The sequence below is a fragment of the Balearica regulorum genome, chromosome 9, assembly GCF_011004875.1.
Source record: "Balearica regulorum gibbericeps isolate bBalReg1 chromosome 9, bBalReg1.pri, whole genome shotgun sequence".
In the NCBI taxonomy this organism is placed as follows: Eukaryota; Metazoa; Chordata; class Aves; order Gruiformes; family Gruidae; genus Balearica; species Balearica regulorum.
The window spans coordinates 940599-968086 of NC_046192.1; the positions used below are offsets into that span (position 1 = coordinate 940599).

General features: G+C 41.6%; 1 protein-coding gene across 6 annotated transcripts in view; it reads left to right on the top strand.

Moving 5' to 3' along the window:
• Positions 1-27488, top strand: part of PAK2 (p21 (RAC1) activated kinase 2) — a 47442-nt gene that overhangs the window by 11896 nt on the left and 8058 nt on the right. For 4 of the 6 annotated variants that reach the window (XM_075760694.1, XM_075760696.1, XM_075760697.1 and 1 more), the window contains 11 exons: positions 11157-11367; positions 17087-17187; positions 17718-17868; positions 18761-18792; positions 19148-19255; positions 20430-20562; positions 21219-21282; positions 22084-22132; positions 24158-24270; positions 24769-24886; positions 26455-26554. In XM_075760694.1, the coding sequence (XP_075616809.1) occupies positions 11181-11367; positions 17087-17187; positions 17718-17868; positions 18761-18792; positions 19148-19255; positions 20430-20562; positions 21219-21282; positions 22084-22132; positions 24158-24270; positions 24769-24886; positions 26455-26554 (1156 nt within the window). In that variant the 5' untranslated portion in view covers positions 11157-11180. Of the gene's footprint in view, positions 1-2929; positions 2950-4548; positions 4690-11156; positions 11368-17086; positions 17188-17717; positions 17869-18760; positions 18793-19147; positions 19256-20429; positions 20563-21218; positions 21283-22083; positions 22133-24157; positions 24271-24768; positions 24887-26454; positions 26555-27488 lie in introns of those variants that run through there. The other 2 variants (XM_075760700.1, XM_075760699.1) reach the window with 2 other exon arrangements.

The window sequence follows — 27488 nt, forward strand, 5'->3', positions numbered from 1 at the left end:
GTGTGTTTCTAAGAGGGCTTAAGGCTTGTAGAATTTGTGTGTACTAGCCAAGAGCTTTCCCAGCTAGCAGCAAGTGAACTTGGCTGGTGCAGAAGTGGGATGCTGCAGGGAACACGTCCCATGTAGGAGTCTGAGTGTTTGAAGAAGTCATTGTGCTTGTCTGTCATGGGACAAATGGAATATAATTCTCTCAAGAGAAATGATCTCTTGATTTCTGTATGGTGCTGGTAGAATATGCTTAGAAAATAAGTTACGTCCACTCAAGCCATCTCTGCTTGTTTATTTATTTTGAACGGCCTGCTGCCATGCTCAAGTGCTTTTTGTACTTAGAAATCCTACATTTGATTTCTTGGAGGTGGGTGAATTTACACTCAGTGTGGATATGAAGAAGTAAGCATTTTCAGCTTGGGTCCATTCACGTAGGGTTTTGGCAAACTGGTGAACTGTTCCAAGTGGTTGTGATCATCTGGGTGGCAGGGCTGTACTGGTCTCCACTGGTGCGTACTGTGGCTGGGAAAACCAACTCGGAAGGGGCAGAATTTCCCATTGTGGCATTTTGTGCCAGGCTGGTACTGTTTTACAGCGCTGCAAGAAGAGTCAAGGGTTTGGCCCCCAGGGCTGTTGAGCTGAGCCTAAGTTCCCACTATCTGTTACAAGTAACTGGAGTTGGAGCAAGCTTTGGCCAGCCGCTAGAGAGAAACAACGAGCTCTATCCTGACTGTATATGGAAAAGGTAGTTTTTCTGGAGGGAGCTATTTCTCTCTTCTTTTCCCTTATTATTTATTTTTTCCGTAGCTGACAACTCTACCAGTGTGATGAGGGAGTGATGGATCCTGTAATCTTGGATTCTTTCTTTTATTTATTTTTTTTTGCCATCCTGGTACACACTGCGTGTTTCCTCTTCTCTTTCCAGTTAGCCTGGATCTCTAATTTGGATGGGTAACCCACAGCCTTGTCTTGCTGCTGCCCAATAATATTTCCAGAGGTTTAAAAAAAAAAAAAAGCCTTTGTTTTCTATTAGAGTTACTGGTGATCTCTCCACACAACACCAGTAGCCTGACATTTTTAGAGCTGTATCATTGCTCTATTGAGTGGTGATTGTCTAGGCTAAACAGCTGTGAATGCTGTTAGAAATCTAAAAGTGCACTGAGCTGTATAGGTACCTTGTGCAGGATAGCCTTTATTCAAATAACTTTTGCTCTGGAATGTGTGATCCCTCCCTGCCTGTAAATGCCAGATTTAATTAAGAGAGCATCTCAATGATGAGATGCAGAGAATCTCAACGATGAGATGCAGATTTTTATGGTTTTTTCCTTGTAAACTTTCCCCCCTAGTTGCCCTTTTCCTCATTCTCCTTTGATCTTTCGAAAACCTCAGCTCATGAAAATAAAGGCTCAAAAGTGTCTTCTAGTTAGTGAAATATGAGTAAGCACAAACACCTTGAATCATGGATTTGCATGCGATGTGCACGCTGCAGGCTGGCTTGTCTGTCTGTAGTTGACTCAAGGTTTTTCAGTCGGTAGAGCAGGGGTAAGTAATTTCCTTCTTGAGGGTTGAATAGGTTTTTTCCAAACACCTTTGAGCACATGTTATCATTATGCATCGTTACACAATGGTTCATTGAAGGAAAAACTGTGGCTGTGGGCTGTATAAAACGAAGCGTGGCCTGAATTCAGCTGGTAGGCGGCAACTACCCAGCCCTGTGGCAGAGGGTGGAAATCCATCCCTCTGGGTTTAATTCCTCCTCTGTTGAGCTCTGTGGACCTGCAAGGGCTGCCTCTCAGAGCAAGGCGGGAATGGGTACCCGCGGCTTTTGGCTCAGCCCTCTGGCTCATTTCTGCACACTGCCGTCATCAGCCGGCAATAACGACGTCGTAGCCTTGCCGAGCGAGTTTTCCTGCCAAACTTAGGGGAAGTGGGAAATAAAGGCAGTTGGGAAGTCACTTCTGAGGCCTGTCTGGTACTGTCGCCTGTGATGTTGGAGCTGTTTCAGAGGTGATAAAGCAGAGAAGAGTTTTCTAGTTCACTGGTGGTAAAATATGCCACCATGGTTCAATAGCGCCAGATTTATTTTATGAAGCAGAAATGACAATTCAGGTGGGAGCTGATTGCTGTGCATGGTTTAAAGGGAGAAAGTGGAGATGTATCACAAGACTCGCAGGTGGCTGCAGTATATGGTGAAGTCAAGTATTGTTAATTTGCCTAAATTTTCTATGCATTAATGGACTTTTACCAGGAGTCTTGTGCACCTTGTTTCTAGTCTGTGCCTCTTCTAATTTTTTTTTTTCCCTGTTGGTATCTTTTTCAATTACAAAACATTCTGATAATTCAGAAATTACACCCCCTTCCCAATTAAAAAAGTTAAAAACTGAACATTTGGGAGAAAAAATTGTCCTTACCAAGGTTTCTGCTATTGCTGTTTTGTGGGGGTTTTTTGGTGGTGTGTTGGTTTTTTTTTTTTTTCTTTCTTTCTATATAAACAGACTTTGTGAGTCTAATCTGCCAGTTTGGAAGGCTGCCAGAATCTCAGAAGCGTAATCTGCTTCACTTATCTTTATCAATGACTACATGAACCTTGTACTTTATTGTGCCTACACGAGGGGTGAGGATGACTTAGCCGTAAGCGCTATGTGGTGAAGAAGTATGAACTGAAATATGTTTGTGTGTCAGCCGTCTGGGCGATGAGAAGGTGGTGTCTACTGCTGGTTGCTTCTTAGAAGACCAGGATCTGTTTTTATTTCTAAAATGACATTTTTGCCAACTGGTTGCTCATTTTCAGTGCAAGACTTTGCACATCTGCAGAGTGCCTTAAGGAGTAAATTGCTGAATTGCTTTAGGTTGTAATGTACTTTGGCAGTGCGTTTGAAGAACATTTTTCTCTGGGAAGCCTTAGTAACCCTTTCAAATACCCCCTGAATAGGATACTTGTCTTCCATAACTCGATTCACGGTAAGCACATCTCATTACAGTTTTGGAGAGACTATTCCTTCTTCTGAACAAAAGTCAGTTTCCTGTCTGCTTTATTTCTTCTGTTCAACTATGCTTTTTTTTTTTCCTTCTTTTATTTTTCCCCAACTCTCTTCTTCACTTGAGACTGAAACAGCAGTTATTTCTCTCTGTGCTATGTTTTCCCTTCTCTTTGTGTGACTCAGCAAAAATCATAAGGAAATTGAGAGGTTGGGGAAAAAAGGCAAAATGGAAATAATTTAGCTGGGTATGTTATAGGTGTCATCCAGCCTGATTTTGCAAAACACTGAGGTTCTCCTATAGTACAGTTAGAGTGGGAGTATTCTGTGTTGCTTCTGTCGCATGTAGCAGTAAAGGGAAGATCGCAAGAAAGGACCTGTTTATTATAAACTTCATGGTTGTAGCCTTGCTGGTTGAAGGAGGGAAATTAGTACTTGTGGCTGTTAATTTTGAAAAGATGCTCGCAATTTATCATCTCCATTAGTGGGTCAGCTTTGCTGAGCAGTCAGTTTGGTTAACGTGCATAAATCTTAATGAAAAATTTATGTTTGATGGGCTCAGATGGTTTTTATTTCCATTTTTTAGCTGTTTTCTCAACTGCATTATTTGGAGGGGGCATCTTGCTCGCTTGTGCTTGTAGGGAGATCTGTGCTTGCTTGGAGTATCTTAAGTTAGTCTAGTTTCCTCTCCCCTCCCCATAAAGGAAAGTTAAATTAAAATAACTGTTAGTTTTCGCAGGTATGTGTTTTGGCATTGACCAAACACGTTTATCTGAGACCCCCCCTAAAGCTGGAAAGAGATGTTTCAGCCAGTCCCATAGAGATTGGTGCCTGCCTTTTTAGAGGTGGGAAGGCTTTGTGTGCTGCCTGTTGCGTTAGAGCATCTGCACGTGTTTTTAATAACCGTAGGTGGAACAGATTATCCTGCTGGCTTTTACTGGCTATCATCAAGGTTACTCTTGTTCTTGCTTTTGCACAAGACCTCTTTTGGCAGGCAGAAGATCTGAGACTGCGTTTGCCAAGTCTGCAAGAAAGTAATTCTTTGTCTGCTGCTGCTGTGTTGTTTTTGTTTTTTCTTTTTGCACAACTTTTCAGAGTTGAAATGAAGAGATAAGTATTTTCAGTCTCTGTAGGTAGTCTCATATTGTTCTGGAAGACTCCTTTTTGGACCTGATTGAATAAATCTAATGGATCCAAATGTTTCAAGTTGGAAGGCAAAACATCCAAAACTATTTGTTTTGCTTTTCGTGGAGGAGGCAGTTTGAGATTTGCTGGTTCTGTGAATTTTTCTGCAGCGGTGAAATAATTTCAAATTGATGACCTTCTGAGCTAACATGCTGGTGGAGATGGGGCAGGAAGTGAGCTGTGGCTAGGTAGCACCATCTGAATAAAAACTTGTCAGAAAGCTGCTTTCAGCTAATCCCTGGGAGGAAGTGAGCTATAATCAGTACTAAGTGAGCTAATCACAGGAAATCTATTGCTCAACAGGAGCCTTTAAAAAAAAAAAAAAAAAAAAGGCGGGGGGGTGGGGAGAAAGGGGGAAAGAAAAATACCCATGCATACATTTCATTCTGCTTTTGTACTCCAAAATCTGTTTGGTCCAAGAAAATGGAATATCTGATGAAATGAGCAGCCCTTCGATCTCCACTTAAAAACTGGACCATGTGTATATCTGTTTGCCCGCTTTTCCAGAATAATGAAGCATCAAGTCTCATCTCCTCCAGTAAGGTGGTTTTTCAGGTATTAAAAGGTGGTGGTGTGGGGAGGCTGAGGGTAAGCTAGCTACCAAAAGCACTGGAGGCTTGGAGTCAGTGTACTGGGAATGAGTCTCCAGACATTTTCAACGAGGATTTTTTTATAACGCAAACCAAGAGTGGGACACGACTGTCTTCAATCTGTCTTGTTACACCAGTCTTGTCTTGGAGCATCACATGCTACCTCTTTTGTTGTATTGTTTGTAATTACTCTGCATTGCTTTTGACATCTTCTCCCTTGGAGATTTGTTTGCGAGACATCTATTTTGCTATTTTCCTCTGCTCTGGACCTGGCTGTCCCGGATGCCGCTCTTTGTGTGTGACAAACATTGCCAGTAGCACCCTATAAGGCTCTACAGGAAGACAGTAAATGACAGCTGCCGCCGCGCAGATTGCTGTAAGGATAACTTTCTTTTCTCAACCTTCATCCCCTCTGCTAGAGGAGGGACAGGGAAATGCGCTTACCATCAGGGCTTTTTTGATCTCTTTTCTTCTTCCATTCCTTCTGTCAGACGACAAACAAAGTTTTGCTGTGTTGCTTTCAAGCACTGTGCCTGCTGTCTGTGTCCGTGGCCCAAATGTTCTGCAGTTCTTGGAGCAGTTCAGGTGGTGTCCCAGTAAGGTTCTGCAGCTGTAGTGGCATATCAAGGATTATGATTTCAAAAGCAAAGTGGTTATGTTTCTTAATGCATTGTTAGCCTGAAATTTGTTACTTCTGCTTTTTGGTCAGCCCTGCAAAATAGACTTAAATTTAATGTTTGTGTTGTTCCTTCTGTGTTACGTTGCTGATAGTAAATGAGGTGAGCGATTTTTACCTGCAATAAACAGAACTGAGTTCAGTTTGCAGCCTCCTGTCAGGGTATGTACATACAGAGGACTTGATTTATTTCACTGATTTAGTTCTGGCTCCTCGCAGATCTGTTGCTTAAGTGGCAATGTAAAACCAGGATATTGTGTGCCAGGAATAGGAATTTATGTACATGTTATCAAACAGCTGTGAGCTTAATGTGCTTTGGTTTGTTGTTGTTGTTTTTTTTTTTTTTCCCAAGCAGTAGTCCAATTTAATTTTTGCATCCAATCCCAGGCAGTGACATACAGACGTAGCCCAGACTCCTCAAATACGGTAATTTGAACATCTTAAGACAAATTGAACTCATTATGACCTGAGAACTTCCTACAGCAGCTGTTCCGTTTGAGGCATGGCACCATCTTCCCACCCCTGCTCGGGCCCTTGCAGTACTACACTGTGAGACTGATATATATATGCAATCATAATGCATATTTAAAGCTTAATCTGCTCAAGTCCAAGTACTCCAGGAAAAATGTGACTGTGTACTATGGCCAATAGGAAAATGCTTGTCTTCAATTTCATTTCATTTCCCTTTAGTCATTCTGCAAACAAGTTTGAGAGGAAAAATGTTTGTCCTTTTTTAGAAGTTAGAGGAGTTAAATAGCAACCCCATGGTGGAGACGGGCCTCCGTGGTGGAGCCTGCAACCGCTTCAGCTGGGACAGGAGTGCGTGTGAGCCTTGATACCGATCACGAGGGAGGCCAAGGGAGCCAGGACCAGCACAAGAGCTGTACTTAGGAAGTTCTTCAGGAAGCAGCCCCGCTTTATGCTCATACAAGGGGGAATTGAGGGGGGGGGGAAACCAACCACCAACAAAAAAACAAGTCAAAGCCAGAGCATAAAGACCAGTGTGCTGCAGCAGTGTGTGTTCATCAGCTTTCTGAAAATGCTGCCCAGTTCTCACTTTACTTTCCAGCTTTTACTCGCCGTCAGGGTTATGTTTCTGGGTGTTTTCGCACCAGTGGCAGCCACAGGAACTGCTGTCTCTTCAGCACTCAGGGTATGCCATGGGTTATCGGGCCCTTTTCTTCCCCAAAAGGAAGAAAGCTAGTGAGCAGCAGAGGTGACTCCTGGAACATCGCTGTAAAAATGAAACTCTGAACGTACGTGCAAATTGGTCACTGCAGGTCTCTTCAGGGGCTGGAAGAGGGGGGGATTAAGCTACACAAGGAGCTTCCCTGGGATTTTCTTGCCTCAGTCTCACTGGGCAAAGGTGGAAGGAGAAGAGTTGCGCTTCTGAGGAACCTGGCTTCAGGTCTCCTGCTGTTGGTGGCGAGTGATTTAGGACAGCACAGACCCTGGTCGGCTGCTTGCTCTGCTGCAGAGGAGAGAGCATGTTTGCTCTTCAGCTGTTTGTGTTACAATGGTGTCTGAAGCTGCTGAGGATGAAGGGAGTACTTCCGTTTCTGCTGCCCCAGTGCAGGACAAGAAACCTTTGTCAAAAGGAGGGACGGCTATTTGGAGTAGTGTCATGTACTGGAAATAAGGACTGAGAATCAGAGCCTTGTGGTGGTCACCAGTGCTGGTCCTTGTGAGTGTGTTTCATGCAGTAAGCAGCAGAACTGTTGGAAGAAAAGCTTTTAGCTCCTTTTTATGTCTGTCTTTTTTTTTTTTTTTTTTAGTGAGTGTAGCGGGTTGCAGAACTGTCCTGTGGTGGGAATGAATCTGAAGTCTGTAGTTTGCAGCTTCACAGCTTGTCTCTGTGGTTCATTCCATTGCTTTCTAGTTCTTGTAATTAAATGCAGCGCGACTAGTGATTGTGGGGGAGTTGCTGATGTGCCTGAATTCATTATTATTACTGCTGTTATCTTCACTGGCTAAGATGAAAGCGAATCCTTTTCCCCGATTACGTCCTCTTCCATACATAACCTTTGCTTCCTCTGTCATCTTCCTTCCAGATCTAGCATACTTTTATGAGGTTGCTCAAACTTAGGTTAACCACTTACTAAAATTTCTTTCAACCAAGGTAAAAAAAAAAAAACAACCCATCATTAATTGCATTGTCAAATTCTGCCAGAGAAATATGAACCTGACATCCCCTTTGCCAACATTCAGACTTCTGGCAGGAATGAAAATTCCTCTGGTCCTTGCAATTCCCTGCACAAGCCATGATTCAGCAAGGCAGCCACATGGGTGATAGTGCAAGAGGGATTACGCGTAGCTGCTGTGAAATGCACAGGCTCCTTTTCCTCTTTGGGGGAGTGAGAGCTGAAAAAGAGCTTCAGTGTGTATTTGCACTCCTCTTTTTTTCTTCTTTTTTTTTTTTTTTTTTAATCCCTCCTCCAGTCATTGCCCATAATGCCAAACCTCCGCAACAGTTTCAAAAGTACTTCCTGATGCTGTGGAAACTTTCCCTGCATAATGAAGACAGTGTAAGGATGAAGGAGAGAGGAACTGCTCTTTTCTTCTGCACTTGGCTGTCAGAAAGAGACTAGCTGTTTGGATTTGAACCTGAACAAAATAATTGATTTTTAACTTCCAGTTATGACGAAGGATCAGGCTTCTGTTTACTGAAGTGATCTGTTGTGAGTGGAGCTGTTGTCATTTATTTAAACTATGAATTAAAAAAGCTGCCGTGCATAGAAATGGTCATTTGTGGAAAATAAATTTGGATCTAGCTCTTTATTTTAACAACAGCCACTCAGAAATTATACTGCATGAGCTTGAAGGAATTTTTTTTTTAACTGGCTAAATGACAGAGCCAGTCCCTCCAGTGCGAAGCTGATGCCTGAGCTCCTTCTGCCATCCCAGTCTGCTCTGCCAGTTTGTTTTCCTCTGTAGAGCTCCTGGCCTGTACCTTGAGCAAGGTCAAGGATGTTCCTCAACACTTTGAATGTGAAGCACTGATCAGAGCTGCAGCTCTGAGGGTTCGTGCACAGTTGCCGTTATGCCAGTTTCTTGAAGCGCCTGATTTTCTTGTGAAATAGACAGGTTTGGGATGTACTTGCTTCCAACTTGTTGCTTAAGAGTTTCCTCTCTTGAACACACGAGGCACTAAGGAATAATTTGTTTCAGATCAAGAAGCTGTAACACTGAGTATGCACTGAGCTGACTTGTGCTATTTGTGTCACTGAAAATTTTTGCTATAGTGAGAATTTTATTTAAAAAATATGCAAACAAAAGTGCAGTAATTTTTTTTTTTTTTTAAATTTGCAACCTGAATACCACCTTACAGCATTGTTAATTCAGTGACTGGGCTCCCCAAGGGAGCATGTGGGGAATTAGTGTGAACTTGGAGGGCCAAGTCTGTTCTTGTCCAGTTTCAGATGCAGGTTACTTGTTTATCCTTACATCCTGCTCTTGCTAAGATCAGGCAGCTCAAAGAACTGCGCAGATGGAGGAAATAATAGAGTTTAGTTTAGAAAAATACAACAGGCTACTTGTGATGTTGCTTTCTTCACATAGTGTATCATTTTGGCATTAGTTTTGTGATATGCTTCTTTATCTACTATGATTTATTTAGCCATCTGATTGTATTTCCTTGTCCAAAGGGAGGAGTGCTGTCTTTTAAATGCCTATTCCCATTTGGATAGCTAAGGACCCGATCTCCTATTCTTTTCTGAGATTTGATTAGCATAAGGGAGATGCATTATGGTCTGCTCTCAGTCCAAACTCAACTTCAGTAGGACTCTCAAATACCGTATGTCTGATTTGGTGGTTCAGACCAGAAATTTGTGCATCTCAAATTGGTGGCACACACTTTGTGCAAACAATATGTATTGTTAGGAGAGTGATTGGAATTAAAATCCCTGAGGGTAGGTTGCTCAGACCTCCTGCTAGATTGCTGGGTTCTTAATTTCTTCCCCATCTTGCAGTGCAGGTACTGGAAAATACAGAAGATCCTGCAGATAACTTGCAACATCTGAAAGAGCAATCAGTAAGCGAATTTGTGATTCTCATCCTTCAACAATCTTCCAGTCTGATTCACAACTGCATCCCTGCAGACGTGTTCAAGTGTTGCAGGTCTGTTGATTGCTCCATCATCAGGCGAAGGACTGGAAGGCAGGTTTCTCTAGGTGGGTGTTGCACAGCTTAGGCAGCTGTGCCCCATCAGTCTCTAAGCAGATGAACAACTAGCACATGTGCAGTTTTTACTTGCACTGCCAGAACTTTGCTTTGTGCCCCTTGTGCCTCTGAAGGTATTTGTACTGAAATGATCCACTTTCGTGGGCATTGATTATTAATTCTAACCTCTTTTGAGCTTCATGACTTGAACCAAAGTGCTCTTGTGCTGCTTGAGTTCAGGCTGCTAGCCTGATTTGTTTTCTTCATTGGGATCTGGCAATATTCACCCAGTGAAACGATAGGGAATGGCAATCCACCTGTCTTTAGTTCTGCTGCAAGATGTATGTGTTGTACAGAGACGTTGTATAGTGCGATATTTATACTTTGGAAATAAGATGTGATAATTTAGAGGGAATTGCAGTGTCTTGCCCTGACTCTTTGGAATGGCACTGATAATGATTGCTCCACTGGTGTTGCTGGGACAGAGTTGTGCTTTGGGACTTGGATGGGCAACTGATAGACACTGGTAGGCCATTCATTTCCCAGACTGTCATGAAAGGAGGAGGTCAACACAGAGGAGATGTGTAGGCTCCTTTCCCAACGGGGTAGCTCATCATTTCAGCATATGGAGGAATGAGGGGCATATTTGTTATTTAGCTGTCATTGAGAGGTAATTTCTGTATATCTTTCTTTGTGCTGTTTACTCTATAGCAGAGAGGCTGCTGGTTTCTTGGTGATCAGAGAAAAATTTCCAGGATATCATGGGGAGGGAGGAAAGGCCAGTGCAGATTTTTGTGAATGTGGAATGTATCATGTAGATGCTTTAGCAGCTCTTTGTTTGTCATCTCTTTCATGTTTTTGTTAAGGACTCAAAGAGGATTGTGGTGGTAGCATATACTCATTTTGCAAATTGGAGAGAGCGTGGCACAAAATGGTAAAGTTATGCAAGTCCTCATTCAGAAGTGGAATGCATCCGGTGGATCCTAGTCCCCATGCTCTTTAATGCAGGCTGCGTAATTCGGGTAGAGATATTCTTAATGCTGCTTAATGTGGACGGTGTGTTTGAATTACGACTTCTATACATAAGCTATTCTTCTCTCCTCAAGATCTCGTTTGATGAATGACAAAAAAATAGAACATCTAAAGCTATTAAAGGTGTTTGATTCTAGACCACGAAGCTTTTTGGGCTAGTGCTACCCCTGAAAGATACTGTACTTATGCCCTTACGTGTACTATGCCTTTCAGGTAATCAACCTTTGTGTGAACAGATGGTAAACCAGATCTGTGAATTGATCCACATTATAACTGACTGTTCTCTTTGACTGGGATATTTTCACCACTGGAAAAGTTTGTCACTCCATCCTACAAATGCTGCTCCTGGCCCAAGTGAATGGGTGGCCTAGAAGTGGGAATGAGGAAAGGACAACTTCCTTTGGCGGAGACATTGCTCTCTGCCAGGGCTCTTGCCGAGTTCCTCAGAGTCGAATTCGCACCTCCCTTCCCCGTTGGCTAACAGAAGAAATGCTACGTTTATGTCTTTCATGCGCTCTTTCTATGCTAAAGCAAGTATTTCTTTTTCAGTGCTTTCGCTAGCTATTGAGAACCATGTCTGACAACGGAGAACTGGAAGACAAGCCACCAGCTCCTCCTGTCCGGATGAGCAGTACTATCTTCAGTTCAGGGGGCAAAGACCAGTTGTCTACCAACCACAGCTTGAAACCCCTGCCCTCTGTACCAGAAGAGAGAAAACCTAGGAATAAAATCATCTCCATATTCTCTAGCACTGAAAAAGGTAAGATGCCTCTATTTTCCAAGGTTACTCCTTGTGTTCTTTTACTCTTCTTGTAAGTTTTGGTAGCACTTTAGACATTTGAGTCCAGCCTGTCCTAGTCTAGGAGGAAGTGTTGAAAGTTGGGTATGTGTGTTCATGGAGTGGAGATGTTCTTTCCTTTTGCACTGGGATGTTTGAAGATAAAATGTTAAGAAAAATTAAATAGCTCACTGAGGAAAACCACCACCTGTTGCTTCCCATGTTTGCTGACCAGTTTGAAGTAGTGCGTTTCTAAACAACCCTAATAAATGTTTGTGATTCCTATGTATCCTATTACTTACCATTTTGCTATGCTAAATGCAGATTTCTAGTTTATACTGAGCATCCAGTTATTCTGGAAGTTACTTTACGTTAGTGACCACTTATGTGGTACATTGAGGAGAAAAAAAAGTAGTAAAGAAACAGTGGAAGGGTACAGTGTGCATGAAGGAGAATTGAGAAAAATTAAGTCCTTCTGTCTGTGTAACTGCACTGTTAGGATTAATTACTAGTGGGGGAAAAATCTGTTTCGCTGTAAACAAGGACTATTTCTGAGAAAATGCTGTAATGAAACTAGACTGTGGTTGTGCTTTGTGCCTGTCCTCTTTTCTTTGATGAATGTATGTACAGCGCTGGAGCCCTGATCCTGATTCTCCAGGATGTCTATACATACAACAAAATAGTTCATAGATAGAAATATCTTCTCCCATAGGATATGGTAAAACTGCGCAGGGACTTACAAGCCTGGCCTGACGCTGCTATGCATTTTATTTATTATTAATCTCTACCAGTTAGCATTGTTGTGAATTACTATTAAGATGCACAATGGGAAGACCCTGCTGCTCTTAACGTCTTCTAGTTCTGCTCTTGGCTTCCGGTGCCTTGCTGCTAATGTGCTGGGCAGGAGTGGTTCAGTCATGCTGACACAGGTTTGACTGTTTTGAGAGACTTTACTCCTCTGGTTATTTATTCTCTTGGCTAAGTATTTTCCCCAGGGCTGGTTTTCACTCTTGCTCAGCTGTGAGAGCAGTCCCTCTGCAGCCATGCCTCACCCTGGAGACAAACGCTAGAGGCAGGTTTCCCTCTATTCGGAAGATCTGGCAGAGTTTCTACTCTGAACGGTGGGTGTGTTTTCCTTTTCAGAGGATGGAAAGATTTGGCTAGTGTAGCTTTTGGAAGCAGAATGGTTATTTCACAAGGTCACTTATTGTGAAATAACTGTCCACGGCTGGATTACGGCAATAGCAGTGGTGGTCTTTTTTTTTTTTTTTCTTGGTTTTTTCTTGGTTTTTTAATTCTTTTTTTTTTCTTCTTTTTTTCTGGCATCGGTAAGAGCCTTAAAGAGGTGAGGAGAATGCGAGAAGCTACTATAGGTTGGTAGCAACACTCCAAGAGAGAGACTCCAGTGACAGTAGTGAAGGTGGTGAATCCGGGTGCTGTCAGCTAGGTGTACTGCCACATGTCGAGCAGGTTGCACCTTAGCCCTCCAGTACTGCAGAAACTGGTGGTTTATGATTATATCGTTGGTCATGGAAATGCCCAGAAATTGTTGTGGCGAGTGCTGCAAGAAAATCTGTTGAAAGGATCAAATCTGTCCACTTTCAGACTAGGAGAATGGTTTATGAGCTGGGATGGCACTTCTCATTGTGCTGCTGCATTGATCGTTCATCAAAGCATTTGTGGCCCTTTTCTATAGACAGGGATACAATGAAGTAAAACATAAACCCCACATGAAGGAAGATTTTTTTTTTTTTTCCTTGCTCTGAATTAGTAATACCATGTAAGACTTGCTTGTGTTGTGAAACAAATTACGGATGCAAGCGGGCGCAGCACAGCTGGAGCTTTGTGACATTTTATAGCGCCTTTACTTCTCCTTGGACGTTTTCCTCGTTCCATCTTGACGGTGGATTTATTCATCGCTGAAATCGCCGGGGAGGTGATTGAAGATTTGTGTTAAGTTGTATTGGCTCATCTGAAATTGCTTTGGGGTGCCAATACTTATTCAGACTACTCTGTAAATACTGATGTGTACCAAATTTATGGAAATTAATCTGCATACTTGTTAAGCATGTGTCTGTGTACCTACTGCAAACTAAAAAGGAAGAAATAATTTCTGCTGAGAAAAGTACATTTTAGAGAAAATGGTGTTGGTTTATCTTTTCTAGATGTTAAAAAGTATTTAAATTAATGTCCTTCTGAAAAAAAGCAGAAGGTCTAACTGCATGGCAAGATAATGTGGTTAGGGAAAATGGTAATTGAATTATCTAGCTTAAAGAAACTATCTGAAAGATGTCTTTGTTTTTTTTCATTTGGAAAAAACCTGGTTGATTGGTTGACCTGCAGCAAGGATAATGTAAACATCCAAAGAAATGTTTTTGGCCCTCAAGACTGCAAAACTGGCTGTCAAATGTAAGCAGAATATAAATGGACACAGTGACTTTCTGGCACTAAAACAATAGTCAGATGGTAGTTTTATTCATTAGCGTGGCTGAGGCGCACCCTCAATAGAAATGCCCGCTTCAAAATATATATATATGTATAATTCTGTTGGGAAGCTTTATAGAAATATTAACTTGCTGCTTGGCTTTTAAAAATATGTTGGGACTATATGCAAAATAATTTGTCAACTCAGGGTAGAAGTTTTTTTCATGAGAAAAATTTCCCCAGCCAGTGCCAAAATTGACAAATTACTACAAAAATGGTAAATTCTCCTTTTCAGAAAATGAAGGAATGTCTTACCAGGAGATGTTCAGGACTACTGCAAACAAACTTGTTGCTGAATAACGTTGTTTGGCTTTTGGTCTGCTGATCTCTGTACGATTTTGGAAGGTCCTTCCTGGGCAGAGTCACCATACCTGTTCCACAGCTCTGTCCCCCTCCCCATGTCCTCTCTTGGGAGGTTTCTCTAGCTTGGGAGATGGCATTGGGGAGGTGGTGTGCTCTGGGGTGAGGTTTAGCAAATGCAGAGTTTCAGCCCCAAGTCTGAGCTAGTTCTGTGCTGAAATAATCATTGTTTGAAGGGATTATTTAATGACCTAGTCATGGAGGTTCGTCCTCCCCCCCTCCCGTTCCATTGTTTAGGATAAATGAAGTGATAGTCATCTTTTTACTAGAGTACTTAATTGCCATGAATTTCCTTGGCTAGACTTCTGAAGTCAAATGAACCTGCGTGTGTTTTTTGGAAAGCTTTAAAATAGTCCCCTAAACCAAGAAATATTTTTCTTTGAGGAGAACTTATTAAAGGAGGTGCTATGGGGCATCGCCCAGCACCCGGGATCATGCATGTGACATGCTGAAGACTGCTGGTTTAGGGCAGATTTCGGTGTGGTTTCAGCTGCGGTTCAGCAACTCCAAGCGGACCATCTGGAGTAGTCTACCTCCTGCGAACAGGCTGTTGAGAAACATCTGTGTTTCTTGCTCTGCATACAGAGGTTGGCTGGTGGGAAGTGAGGGATGCTTGTGGATAGGTTTGTGAGGCAGGAGGGTGTGTAAAGTACCATCGGTGACACCTTGCCGAGTGCCTGTGGCTTCATTTGGGGGAGAGAAGAGTCCAATTGTATTTAAGGCGCTTTCTTTGTCAGAAATTCTCCAATTCTCCGAATTCTTCTGAAGGAGCTGCGCCTTCCCCTTCCTGGGAACAGGGAGAACAGTCTGCAGGGCCAAGGGACCACATCTTAGATTCACTTGCTGTTTGAAAGGACCGTTGCCCTTTATTAAAGGCATTCCCATTTAAATACAGAACTGTGTTGCGAACAAAATCAGACGCTGAAAAGCAGCATGGCCTCACAGTGCCACAGAGCCTCAGGTATGTCCTGCCAGCACATGATTCCCGGGACTTGCCTCGACTGAAGCTCTCTGCTTGCATTTGTTTGAAGTGCTGCTCTGGTCTGCTGTTCTATGAGCAGAGGAGTGCGTTTTAGTCTCCTTGCCTAGCTTGCTAATAAGATGTGTGTATTTTTGGAAGGACTGGGTTTATTTGTGCAGCACATGCTGGGGGATTTGAGCACCAGCTCCTGTTCCCTGGATGTCAAGTGCTCCCAAACAGGAACCTTCCTGAGGAATATAACTTTTTTTTTCTTTTTTTCCCTTGCTTTCACATAAACAACTGCAAGAGATTGGGAAGAAAGAGTACTTTCCTTAAAGGCTTTCACATAAGTGAGTTTCTCCTGTCCTGTGACTGAATGATGTTAATGAGAACATTTGACAGTCCGTTTGCTTTTTGGCTCTGACCTGTGCAGCCATATTAAAGATATCCTGTTTATAATAGCCGTGTCTTTCCACTGCATTGTTCAGCTGGAGGCAGCCCACATGGCTTTTCGTTTGTAAGTATTGTCCTCGGCTCCCCATCCTTCCTCTCCTGCCAGCGTGAGGGGATTTCAGACGGATTCTCTGGCTCTGAGCAGCGTGATCTATGCTTGCCCCATCATCAGTAACTTTTTACCATGCAATAATGAAGAGGGTGCTGGTTTAGCTGCTTGTTCTGTACTGAAACTACATGGCTTATTTTTAAGGTGAATTGAAAAGCAAAAACCTGGTGGGTTTTTTTTTTTTTTTGGACATACAAACATAAGATGGTAATGAAGTTAGATTGCAAAATAGTGTGCTGCTTTACAGTTATGAGCACTACGGCATTCTTGCTGGCTTCGTGCACGCTATATGTAATAAATGCAGCTGATTCAGCTATATGCTCTGTGAGCCCACAGGCATTCCCAGGATTACATGTGCAGTTCTCCTGGTATCAGGTTAGACATGCTCTACGGCTTACGGCCAGGCCTCTGCCTTTCAGTAGAGGGCTGTGAGACAAAGCCTCCAGCATCATCTTTCTACCTGCAGAGCAAACGGCAAGGACACTCCTCTGTTGTGGCAGGGAAAGAAAGCAGGGCTTGGGCTTTTTTGCAAGAACAAGAAAACAGGTTCCTGAAACCCTTCAACTTAACTCTGAACCTCTTCTGAGGAAAGGGAGCAGAATGGTGTATTTTATATTTAGACTTAACTACAAATTATCTTCTATTTTTTATTTATTTTCTCTTTGCCAGAAAAAATAAAAAAACCACCAAAAAAACCCCTAAGCCCCAGGCATTATAAAACATCTTATAAATTTAATTGAATCTTGGTTGGACTGTGTACATGGTCCTTCTCATTATCTGTTCTTGCTTCTGGTACTTATTATGCTTGCTTTCTTTCTTTTTTTTTCCCTTTTAATTTAAATTAGGTAATTGCTCTGAGGCTATAAACTCTTATCTTCATCACAGGAAGTCCTAGTTTGCATTAATTACCTTGAATTGAAGCAGTGAGGCAACTGAGTTTTAACTGTCTTTAGGGTGAACTTGAGGTTGGGCTGAAGTTGTCTTCAGGGTTGTTCTTAATCCATATTAAGTGTCCTTTTTTGCATTGTAAACATTTCATATGTTTAGATTTCATATGCTCAGCAGAGCTCCTTGTGCTCTGGTGCTCTTAATCTCTTATTTGATTGCTACCATAGTGTGAATGATTTGGATGGAACGAGTTTGGATTCTGATGTGAAGTCTATACTGACTTGAAAATATCAAATCACTGCGCTGCATACGCAAACACCTCCATCCAGGAAACAAATAATGGTTACATTCATCCTAACTGCTGTAATGTTTGGATTGATTATATTCAATGGAGACAATAGGACTTGGAAATCTTTGCTTAGTAGATCTTTGAATGTCTTTTTCAGGAAGCAAGAAGAAGGAAAAGGAAAGGCCAGAAATCTCCCCCCCATCAGATTTTGAGCATACCATCCATGTGGGCTTTGATGCTGTTACTGGAGAGTTCACTGTAAGTACACCTGCCTTGGAGGTGCTCAGAAAACAGCTGTGGGCCAGTGCTGTAGTGAAGCCATTGTGATGTTTTGGGATAAAGTGTGAGTTAGTCTGTTCGGGTTTTTTATCAAAGAAATAATTTTACTGTGTAAATACAGCACGCAGAGTAATGAGACTGTGACCTGTTAGTACTTCTGCAGGGTAAATGTCAGATCTGATGCTTTCTGTCACCACCTGGGAGAGCCTTCCCTGAGAAACCCTCTTCAGTTTACTTTCGTTAGTGGGTAACGCTGGTTCTGTTGAGCGTTTTTTGTATTCCCATTCCTCACATCTGGCTTAATACACCTGAAAGAGCTGGTGTCATGTTGGCACAGTGATTTGTGTTGTCACCTATGCACGTGTGGCTCCCCATTAAAAGTCCATCCTACTCGTTCATGTGTTTAAGGCTGCACATTTTGTGCTTTTTATAGAGGAAATAAATTTGTTCTGCTTTTTAAAAGCCTTTATGATACTAGGAGGATGCTTAAAATAGCTTATATTTTTCAGGGAATGCCAGAGCAATGGGCTCGGTTGCTTCAGACCTCAAATATCACGAAGCTAGAACAGAAGAAAAACCCCCAGGCGGTACTAGATGTGCTGAAATTCTACGACTCCAAAGACACAGCAAAACAGAAGTATCTGAGTTTTTCTGCTCCAGGTGAGCTCCAAGTGTGTGCAAGACATATTAAAGAGGAGTTAGGTATTTGGAACACAGTCTTCCTCTTGTTCAGAACAATAAATCAGATACAAATGCTGAAAGAGCATGTTACTTCTCAGTGAGGAACAAATATTTGAAAATGAATTTAAAACTTGCTGGAAACTGGCATTGCCCAGTTAATTTCCTGTTTTAAGCGGAGAGGGGAAGAAATGGAACTGGATAATTCAAAATAGCAGCCAAAATTAACTTCAGTGGGCTGTGTGTATGAAGCTGGGGGTCCTAGACTGTCATTATTTGGCTTTGTGCTGGAGACCTTGCTCCTCCTGTCTGTGACTGAAACAGCTATCTGTGAACTTGATGTGACCGTGTGGTGACATCAAAGATGCAAAATAGGTTGTGGCTCCTAAGTTGGGAGCTATGTGGGGGGGGCTGAGAGAATGACTGTCCTACAAACAGATGCAGTTTTACCTAGTTTTCTTCCAAATTATTTCTGAAAAATAGCTTAGTAATAAGGCTTTGTAAGATTCTCAGCCTTGATTCAAGACACCGCCAAGGGAACAGAAATATCTGTTTGATCTTGATTTCACATCTCAGTAAGACAGAACACATAAGTGTGATGAGCAGTGCTCAATTTGGAAAACTGTGTGCAGGTACTCCAGTGAGGTGAAGAGCAAGTTGGGAAATGAGTGGGTTTGCTCACCCTTAGGGGAAGATTTTATAAGCTTACAGATTCCTTCTGCATGGTCTTACAGTGCAGTACTGGTTTCTCTCATTTGTGACCATGAAATTTTGCTTTCTGAGAGATGAAAAAAAATCTCCAAAGCAGTCTGTGTTCTTTACTCTTTATTATTTTTCTGATGAATTTATGTATTCTGCTCTTTGTCCTGTTTAGAAAAAGACGGTTTCCCTTCAGGAACACCAACGGTGAGTGTGTTTACTCATTCTTTGTATCTTCAAGTTCAGGTCTTCTGTATTGGTTAAATACTGAATCTTGCAGTATAAAACAAAATGAGAATTTTTGGGGAATAAAAACGTAAATTGGAGGGGGTCAACAGAGCAACAGAGATTTCACTGGAGCAATAGTATTTTAGTCTTGTAAGAAAATACAATAAGGCACTTAAACCATTCAACCTATCCTTTTCTTTTAACATCAGTAAGAATTCTTTTATCTTAATGGGGGGGGGTGGGGGTGGGGAGAAGAAAGTAAGTCTTTACCCCTGTGAGGGAGACAATTTTGTTTATTTTGTTTATTTTTTTTTCCACTTTCGTAAAAATGTAGACCAATGCCAAAGGTTCAGAGCCATCAACAGCTGTGGTAGATGATGATGAGGATGATGAAGAAGCTCCTCCTCCTGTTATTGCTCCACGGCCAGATCACACAAAATCGGTGAGCAGCTGTAAAATGTACAGACCTGCATTTCACAGCATTGCAGAGCTTTTTCTGCTATTTTCTAGCAAATTGTTTTATTTGTGAAATGAGCCGTTGTAAGTTTTTAGGGAAAAAGTTTGGGTTTTATTTGAGTTTGCTAAGAAAATGCCTAATTTCTGATATCAGTTGGATCAGAAATCCTGAAGTTAATGCTCATCTGTTTGTTCTCTTGTGTTAAGGATACACAGCTATGCTTATCCTTCAACCCAACATGCGAGGAGGAGGCTTGTTAGTCCTAAAAAAAAATACAGCTAGGTTCTGTAACTTTACACACTACAGTGGTACAAGTGTAGTGCATTTGATATTCTTTAGTTTACTTGATTGCAGTGTGGTAGTCTCACCAAATATACTACCTAAACTCCCCCCAAAGTTTGAAAGCTTATTTCACTCACAGTCATCAGCTTAAGAAGTTGTTGTTTGTTAAATTTTAGTGTAGTTGTCCTGAACTACACATCTTGTTAACAAAGTCCCAGGGATGCCACTTAGTTCAGCTCATTATTTTGTCCATGGTAGGTGTACGTTTCGCCACTCCATCTACTTGTTTTTGCTTCAGGAGCGCAAATGTGAATTGTGTACATTTGTCAAGTGATACTGCTTTATAATTGCCCGTATATATGTTTATATGTAAACATATAAAATGTGACAGGTCTATGGCTGTGTATGTCTGAACAGCTCAGGAGGAAATTAAAGCTCCAAGAAAATCCTCTAAATTGGGGACAACTGGGAAATTTCTGAGAGTCTCATGCTCCTTTTCATGGCGAAGCACGAGTCTTTGTCCTCTAGATCTTAGTAGTAGTTGATCTCGCTATTAAATAGTGATTTCTGTTCTGTTAACTGGCATGGGTTATAAAGAATAAGCAGGTAGAAACCTCTCAAAATGTCTGTCTTTGGAAGTTAGACTTAATCTCCTAGCATCCACTCTGTTCAGGAGGTGCCTGGGTCTGTCTTTCAGAGGTCAGTAAGGTTGCCAGCATCTTGACTTACTGGACTTTAATGTTTCTCAGGTCTAATTTCTGCCTCCAACCTGTTATGTTAAAATGCTGCTTAGGGATCTTTGAAGAATTGTGATTGTTCTCAGCTGAAGGTCAATGATTGCAAAGCAAATACTCAGGTAAATAGTCTCTCTTAACAGATTTACACACGGTCTGTCATTGACCCCATCCCTGCACCAGCCAGCGACACTTCCGTTGACAGTGCGACGAAATCGGGTGATAAGCAGAAAAAGAAGACAAAAATGTCGGATGAAGAGATCATGGAAAAACTACGTAGGTGGTTTTTATTTCAGATAAACAAAGGCTTTAAGACAGGGAAGGAATTTTACCCTCACCCTTATTTTTGTGTAAGAGTTGTGTGAATACTGTGCTTGATTCATTTCGTGTCAGACAGTAGCTGACAGTGCTGCATTCAGAAGTTTTGCCGATTTATACGCTTCAGAGCACTATTGGGTAAAAAAACCTGTAGAACAGTTTTTCTGGATTGAAGTTTGGTTGTGATAATGTGATCTGCATGTATAATACAACCGTGATAACACAAAATAGTTTCGCTGTTGCTTGTTCATAATCATCTTGAAGATAATTTTTCTCCATATTAGTATTCCTGCGTGTAAGTCAAGAACTGACTAGTTTCTGGACTAGACTGAGCTCATGGATTTGCCATAACCACATTTGCTACACAGAAGACTACCATTCAATTGAGATACCAGGGGAAATAGCATGATCTGTCTTGTTAAGAGTATGACCTAGCATAATGATTGTCTGAGGTTGGGCCATTTGCAACTGGAGCTGAGTCAGGAAGCTTTGGCTGTTCATGCATCAGCCTTTACTACTTGAGCTGACCCCTCTTGGAGGTGTCTTGGCCAGGCCAGCCCTACTAAAGGGGAACAGTGGGATTGACTAGTTTTTTGTTTGTGGTTTTTTTTTAGGCACTATTGTGAGCATAGGAGATCCCAAGAAAAAATACAACAGATATGAAAAAATCGGGCAGGGGTAAGTGTTCATCCCAACTTTTATTCCCAGTGAACCAGTGTTAAAAGCGGCATACTGTTCTCTATGGGATGCTATTGCGTAGCTACCGCTTACTGAAGCAGGCAGAAATGTTAGCTGTATTAAGCAGATGGTGAAGGCTTTCCACCAGTGGTGGAAACTTTGAATTGTGTCTTTTAACGCAAAAGCGTAGCTCTGACTTCTCTGTGGGTATATCTAGTCCTCTCCTCTCCTGGTAAGATGCGTTCATCCATTTTGAGATATGACTGCTGAATAGCACAAGGGCACATCAGAATGCTTTCTGTGTGCTAAGCTAACAATACTGCTTTAACTAGGTTATTCTTCTAGTGGTCCTCTGAATCCTCCTGAGAAAAAACATATGTACAAGTTATAGCTTTTCCAGCTTTCATGATATATATATATATATATGCATAACTCCTACTGTATATTTTCCAAATAGGTCTGTTTGTGGGTGGGCTGCCCCTGGTGGAATATGAAAGTACCTGCCAGAGAAGGGGCTGCCCAACTTATCTGATCGGAGCAGCTCAAGTTCTGGGGGCTTAGGCATCCTGAAAGCAGGAGCCATAGCTGGTGTCAGAAGAGAGCGTGTTTGAGATTATTTCGTTTTGTGTGGACCAGCTGGCATTTCTATGATACCACTTGCTTTTAATAGTCGTCTTTTTGATAAAGCTCTTGCAACACTGAAAGCTGACACAATTTTGTGTTTGTGATTTGTCTGTTCACATGCATGTTTCTTACACAGAGAGAGGCAAGTGGCTGTAACATTTTTCCTTTTCTTCACAGGGCTTCAGGTACAGTCTTCACAGCTATTGATGTGGCAACAGGGCAGGAGGTAAGATTTCTGTGTTTGTTGGAATGAAAATACTTTTTCTGTATAAATGTTCTTGTGTATGTGGTCGAAATGATTTGATTAGATTTCTTTCTGTGTCTCCCATCTCTGCTATCACCTCCCAGAAGAATGTTTGTCACAGTCATTTGTAACAGTGTGTGCCTTGTTCTGTAGTAATCAGATGATGAAAGCTAAAAATAGAGTTTTGTCTTTCCAGTGAAAAGCAGAGGGAGTGAGGTGTTCCAGAAACGGGTTTTGAAAACAGTTTATCCTTCAAGAATTGTGGGCAATGGTGTCCTGCATTTTCAGAAATAAAACTGTTAGTCTTTGCACATTTGTTCTCTACTCCCCTCTCAGTACAGGTGATGGATGCGCCTGTATGGAAACAGCTTGCCCCGTATGATTCTTTGCTGTAGTTAGAATGCCTTCTCCACATCCTGCTCTTTGCTTTTCTTCTTTAATGCCTCCAAACGCGCCTGGTAAAGTTGGTAACATCAGCAATACTCTGCATGCTTGCCATCTCTGGTTCCCGGGACTAAAGTTGTAGGAATTACTTGCTTCTCTTTAAATTCAGAATTCCTTAATTTTCCTTTAAATGTCTTCAGGGAGCCATTCCTTCGATCACTGATCAGTAATTGCCCTTTCAGCAGCAACCACATTTGCCGGTACTGTAGTGGAGCACCACATCTTGATAAAACACGAGCCTTTCAGTCATCTCAATACCTTGTCTCTTGATTTGCTTTCTGCCCACTGTGGTTCTTTGTGTTCTCTTATTGACTGCAGACTAAATTTTGTAATTCAGTTCCTTAGGCCTCCTCTGCGTCTTGTCAGGCAGGTGTGCTAACAGTTGATTGCTTGCAGTCTTCATGCGTTAAACAGATGCAGTACTCTGGCTTCCTCAGTGCTTACTGTCTGAGGATAGAATTAGGTCTGTTCAGCAGTGAGAACAGAAGGCCAAAGGAGGATTTTATTGCTGTTTTCAACTCCGTAATGGGAAGGTGTAGAGAATGTGGAGCTAGACTCATCTTAGAGCTATGCAATGACAGGACAAGAGGTAACAGACAGAAATTGCCCCAAGGGAAATTCTGTCTAGATAATAGAAATTATTTTTTGCCCTCACAGTTAGGATGGTTGAACGTGGGACAGGAGCCCAGAGAGGCTGTAGAATATCTGCTCATTGAGATCTCTATTCAAAACTCAGTCGCACAAGACCTTCAGCAACCTGCTCCATTTTGGCAAGCTCCATTTTTGCTGGCTCCATTTCCCAGCAAGGGAACTGGACCAGATGACCTTGAGAGGTCCCCTCCAATCATAGTTATTTTGTGATTCTATGCCACAGATTTTCTTTTTTTAATGTCTTTGGCAATACGCTAGCGATCATTTCTACAAGGTTATATTGGTTCTTACATTTGGTTTTGAACGGATAGGTTATCTTGTAAATTCCGAACTGCCTCCCCAAAGTGTTGCAACTAACATAACTGGGACATTTTAAAATCTGGAATAGTTATCCTTGTTAGCTTATTTCCTGGACAAGATAGCTCTTTATCTTCCCTTCTCTCTCTGGGAAAATTCATTGCTTTAATTGCTTTGAGAGCAATTCCTTCTGCCTCCTGGCATTCCTTATACACAAACACTAATTTGGTTAGAATACAGAAAACCAAATTGCCTTGCCTTGTATTGGAAGGCTTATGCTCTCTCTCGTGGTTGCTACACGATTCTCTCCTGCTTTAGGCCTGCTAATATGAAATTGGGTGAGTATCTTTTTATTTCCTGAATGTTTCCTTTGCTGTCTGTTCTGGCCTTTGTTATTCTTTGTGGATCTTTTCAGCTGCAAGAGGACGATGTTGGCTATGGGTGCAAGTTGTATACTCATCAAGTTGTATGCTGATAAAGAAGTAACTTGCCAGCTGTGCTAAACTTCTTCAATACTGATACAGAATTTCTTCTAACTTTTCACCATATTAAGAGTAACCAAAAGGTTTTGATACTGAGGTTTGAGTGACTGCTGTTTTCTTTTGCCCTGTTCAGGTTGCTATTAAACAGATAAACCTGCAGAAACAGCCCAAGAAGGAGTTGATTATTAATGAGATCTTGGTAATGAAGGAGCTAAAGAACCCCAACATAGTCAACTTCCTGGACAGGTAAATGCAGACAGCTGGCTGATTCCTTTGTCCCCAAGGGTTTCAAGAGGTTTTAACTTGATACGCAGACCTGGACTGCCTGTACCTAAAGGTCTTATAAATAAATGAGACTGTATTGAGACTGTCACCTAAAAAAAAAAAAAAGAAAAAAAAGGCTATCTGTTCTAGGGAACAGTCTTGATGATTAAGTAAGAAGCCGCTTTCTGTCATTAATGCAGTGCTACATGTAGTTGGGGATCAGTGGTGGACAAGAGCACAGCTGGAGCAACACTTGTGTATGAGATGTGTAGGGTGTTATCCTGCTCATTTAGGTAGTAAGCGGCACACAGCTTTTCTTGTCAGCGTTTGCATTTCGGGCTACTTTCCAGAGATTAACTTTCTTTACCGTTTGTCTTGAAGTGCTCATGAATCATTTCATTTGACCAGCTCTTATCAGTCATTTTTCATTTCTCGATTTCTTGATGGCAAACGGGCATGCTTTTCATTTTCTGTTTGTAGTTACCTCGTAGGAGATGAATTGTTTGTGGTGATGGAGTATCTAGCTGGGGGCTCACTAACAGATGTGGTCACAGAAACGTGTATGGATGAAGCACAGATTGCTGCTGTTTGCAGAGAGGTGAGTATTATAGCTGATGGGTAGAGGAGTGAAGGTGCACTCTGTTCCCCTAGATTTTATGGTTAGGACTAATATCAATGACTGCTGTTGGAGCTGTTGAGTTAGGAAGAATGACTAATAGCAGGAATCAATATTAAAATTGCAGAAAATAACAAAATGAGTTTAACTCGGAGATTCGGGGGTTTGCAAGTTGTAACACCACAAGAACTATGGCAGTTTTGAGCTGGGTGGTTGGGAGCGTTAGGTGGTGGAGCAACTAAAGATTTCGGGTTTGGTACCTGGGTTACCTAGTCCTGGTGACAGTGTTAACAGAAAGATGATAATAATGTGGACTGAAGTTCAAGGAAGAGCAATGAAGAAGTTTCTCATTTTAGTAGTTTTCATAGTGTGTGACATCTAGCATTCTGTGTTAGTTAAGCTTTCTTTATGGATTTCTCAGAAAAATAATTCTCCAGAAGATTGTAGTGGAATAATTTTAAGGTTGCAGTAAGATTTCAAATGGAAGAGTTAGAAATAGCTGAGGTCACAACTTATCAGTGGTTTCTGCCCTGAGTCAGGGTGCTGGCATCCAGCTCAGGCATGCTTTATTATGGCAGAAGGAGAAGTATTTGTATTATCTGCTGTGCGGGAGAAACTTAGGCTTTTAAAAACCCCATTTGACTACATCAACGTGACATCTGCTTTTGGTGACTCACGCAAAGGGGAGGGAATGGAAAGCAAACTTGTGCATTAACGTGTATGGACAGGTAATGGTTTCCTGAGAAACAGGAGCTGGAAGCAGAGAAACAAATGTAACTATTTACTGTAACAGTAATTAACTTTCCTGAGGAAAAAGTCTAATGTTGAACTATTGTACTTCATCAAAACTCTGCTGCCCAGCATGTTAGATACGTTTCATTCTGCAAATCAGTGCCACTTTGCTAAAGCAAATGAAAAAAAGTCACAGAAAACTCCCTGGGGACTACATCCACGCCAAGTTGCAAATGGTGAATGTTCTGCTTATGTTAAGAGAGAAAAATCTTACAGTTGTTTTTTGCCTTTTATTCTCAAGTAGCAAAACTAAATTTCATTATGTTTTTAGGCAGAAACTTAATGTAAAAGGTTGTAATCTAAAACCAGTGCAAAAACAGTATTAGTGACTTTTGTAATGAAGAGGTTTTACAGCCTTCACTGTGGGAGAAGCTGCATGCATGTTAAGAATGAAATCTCACCAATTCCTGTTGGTGAGACTTCATGCTAAAAAGCTGTCACTTAATCCCTTATGGTTCCTCTAGAATTTGTGGGATGTACCAGAATTAACATCTGGGATTCTTGGGAGTGTTTTGGGTGATGACTGGATGACGAGAAGTGTAATTTATGGGTTTGTTAAGATAGCAGAGAAGCTCCATGGTTAAATGGCGGGTATTTTTTAGCACAAGAGCTTCCTCTACTGGCTATTTTAAATAATACCTGTTACATTTCTGCACTCACCACTGGCTGAGGGTGCAAGCATTGTTTTTGACTTTGTGTTCACGGAAACAAATTGTGTTTCCATATGCTGAATGTTATTTTTTTTTTCTTCCATTCAGTGCTTGCAAGCGCTTGAGTTCCTGCATGCCAACCAGGTCATCCACAGAGACATTAAGAGTGACAACGTGCTGTTAGGAATGGATGGATCAGTTAAACTAAGTGAGTACCAGACAATTATTTAAATTGTTGTGTAAACTTTGGCTCTGAGAGTGTGAGATGGCAGGGAAATTTGAGGTCAATTTTCATTGACTATGAGTAATAGAAATTCATTCTGTGATATAAAATGAGTAACTCACAGGTAGCAGGTACTGAAATTCTGAGGGCCCTAAGACTAAAAAGCTGTGAACGTGTTAAACCGGAAGGATGTTGAAGCAAACCTGTTGCCACATGAATACGTTGGTAAATATGAAGTAACTGACACCATGCAGCCAAACAGATACGAATGATTGCAAGAGAAAAGTTGCAGCTAACTGCAGTTGCTTTGTTAGTCTCTTCAGGTTGTCATGACTTGCTTTTAATGTTCTGCCCTCTTCATTAGAAGGCCAATAATACAAAAAACCAGTAACGTATGTTATTTACCATTTATATTGCAGTCTTATGCTGTGCCTGTACTGGGCCTCCTTTTCTTGGACTGAAAGTATAACACGCTTTCATTAATCTAATCATGAAATGACAAAAGAAATTACTTGCTTTTCAGGTAATTGTTATGCGTGCATGGACTTGTGTACAGCAAGTCAGGTTCTGGTGTGTGTAAATGTCTGTGGCAACCAAAAATGTGAAACCACATGAAGGGGCTGTCAGGGCTGTTGAGAGGGAGGTGAATTATCTGACTTCTTGGTATGTAGGAATGTGCAAAGCATAAAGCGAGCAAAGAATTAAGGGAAGGTGTTTTTACAGTTGGGTAGGAGTTAAAAAAGCCATGAAATGGATCTTAGCAATATTTCTTACTCTAGATGGTTTGCAGTCTCATATTGGTTATGAGATGGAGCGTGAAGAAAGATTGTAAGGTACCCTATTTGCTGACTAGCATTGTTGGATGCTTGCTTGCATAGGAGGGTTTTTTTTATTTTTAAGGGAGTGATGTGTTTGTGCA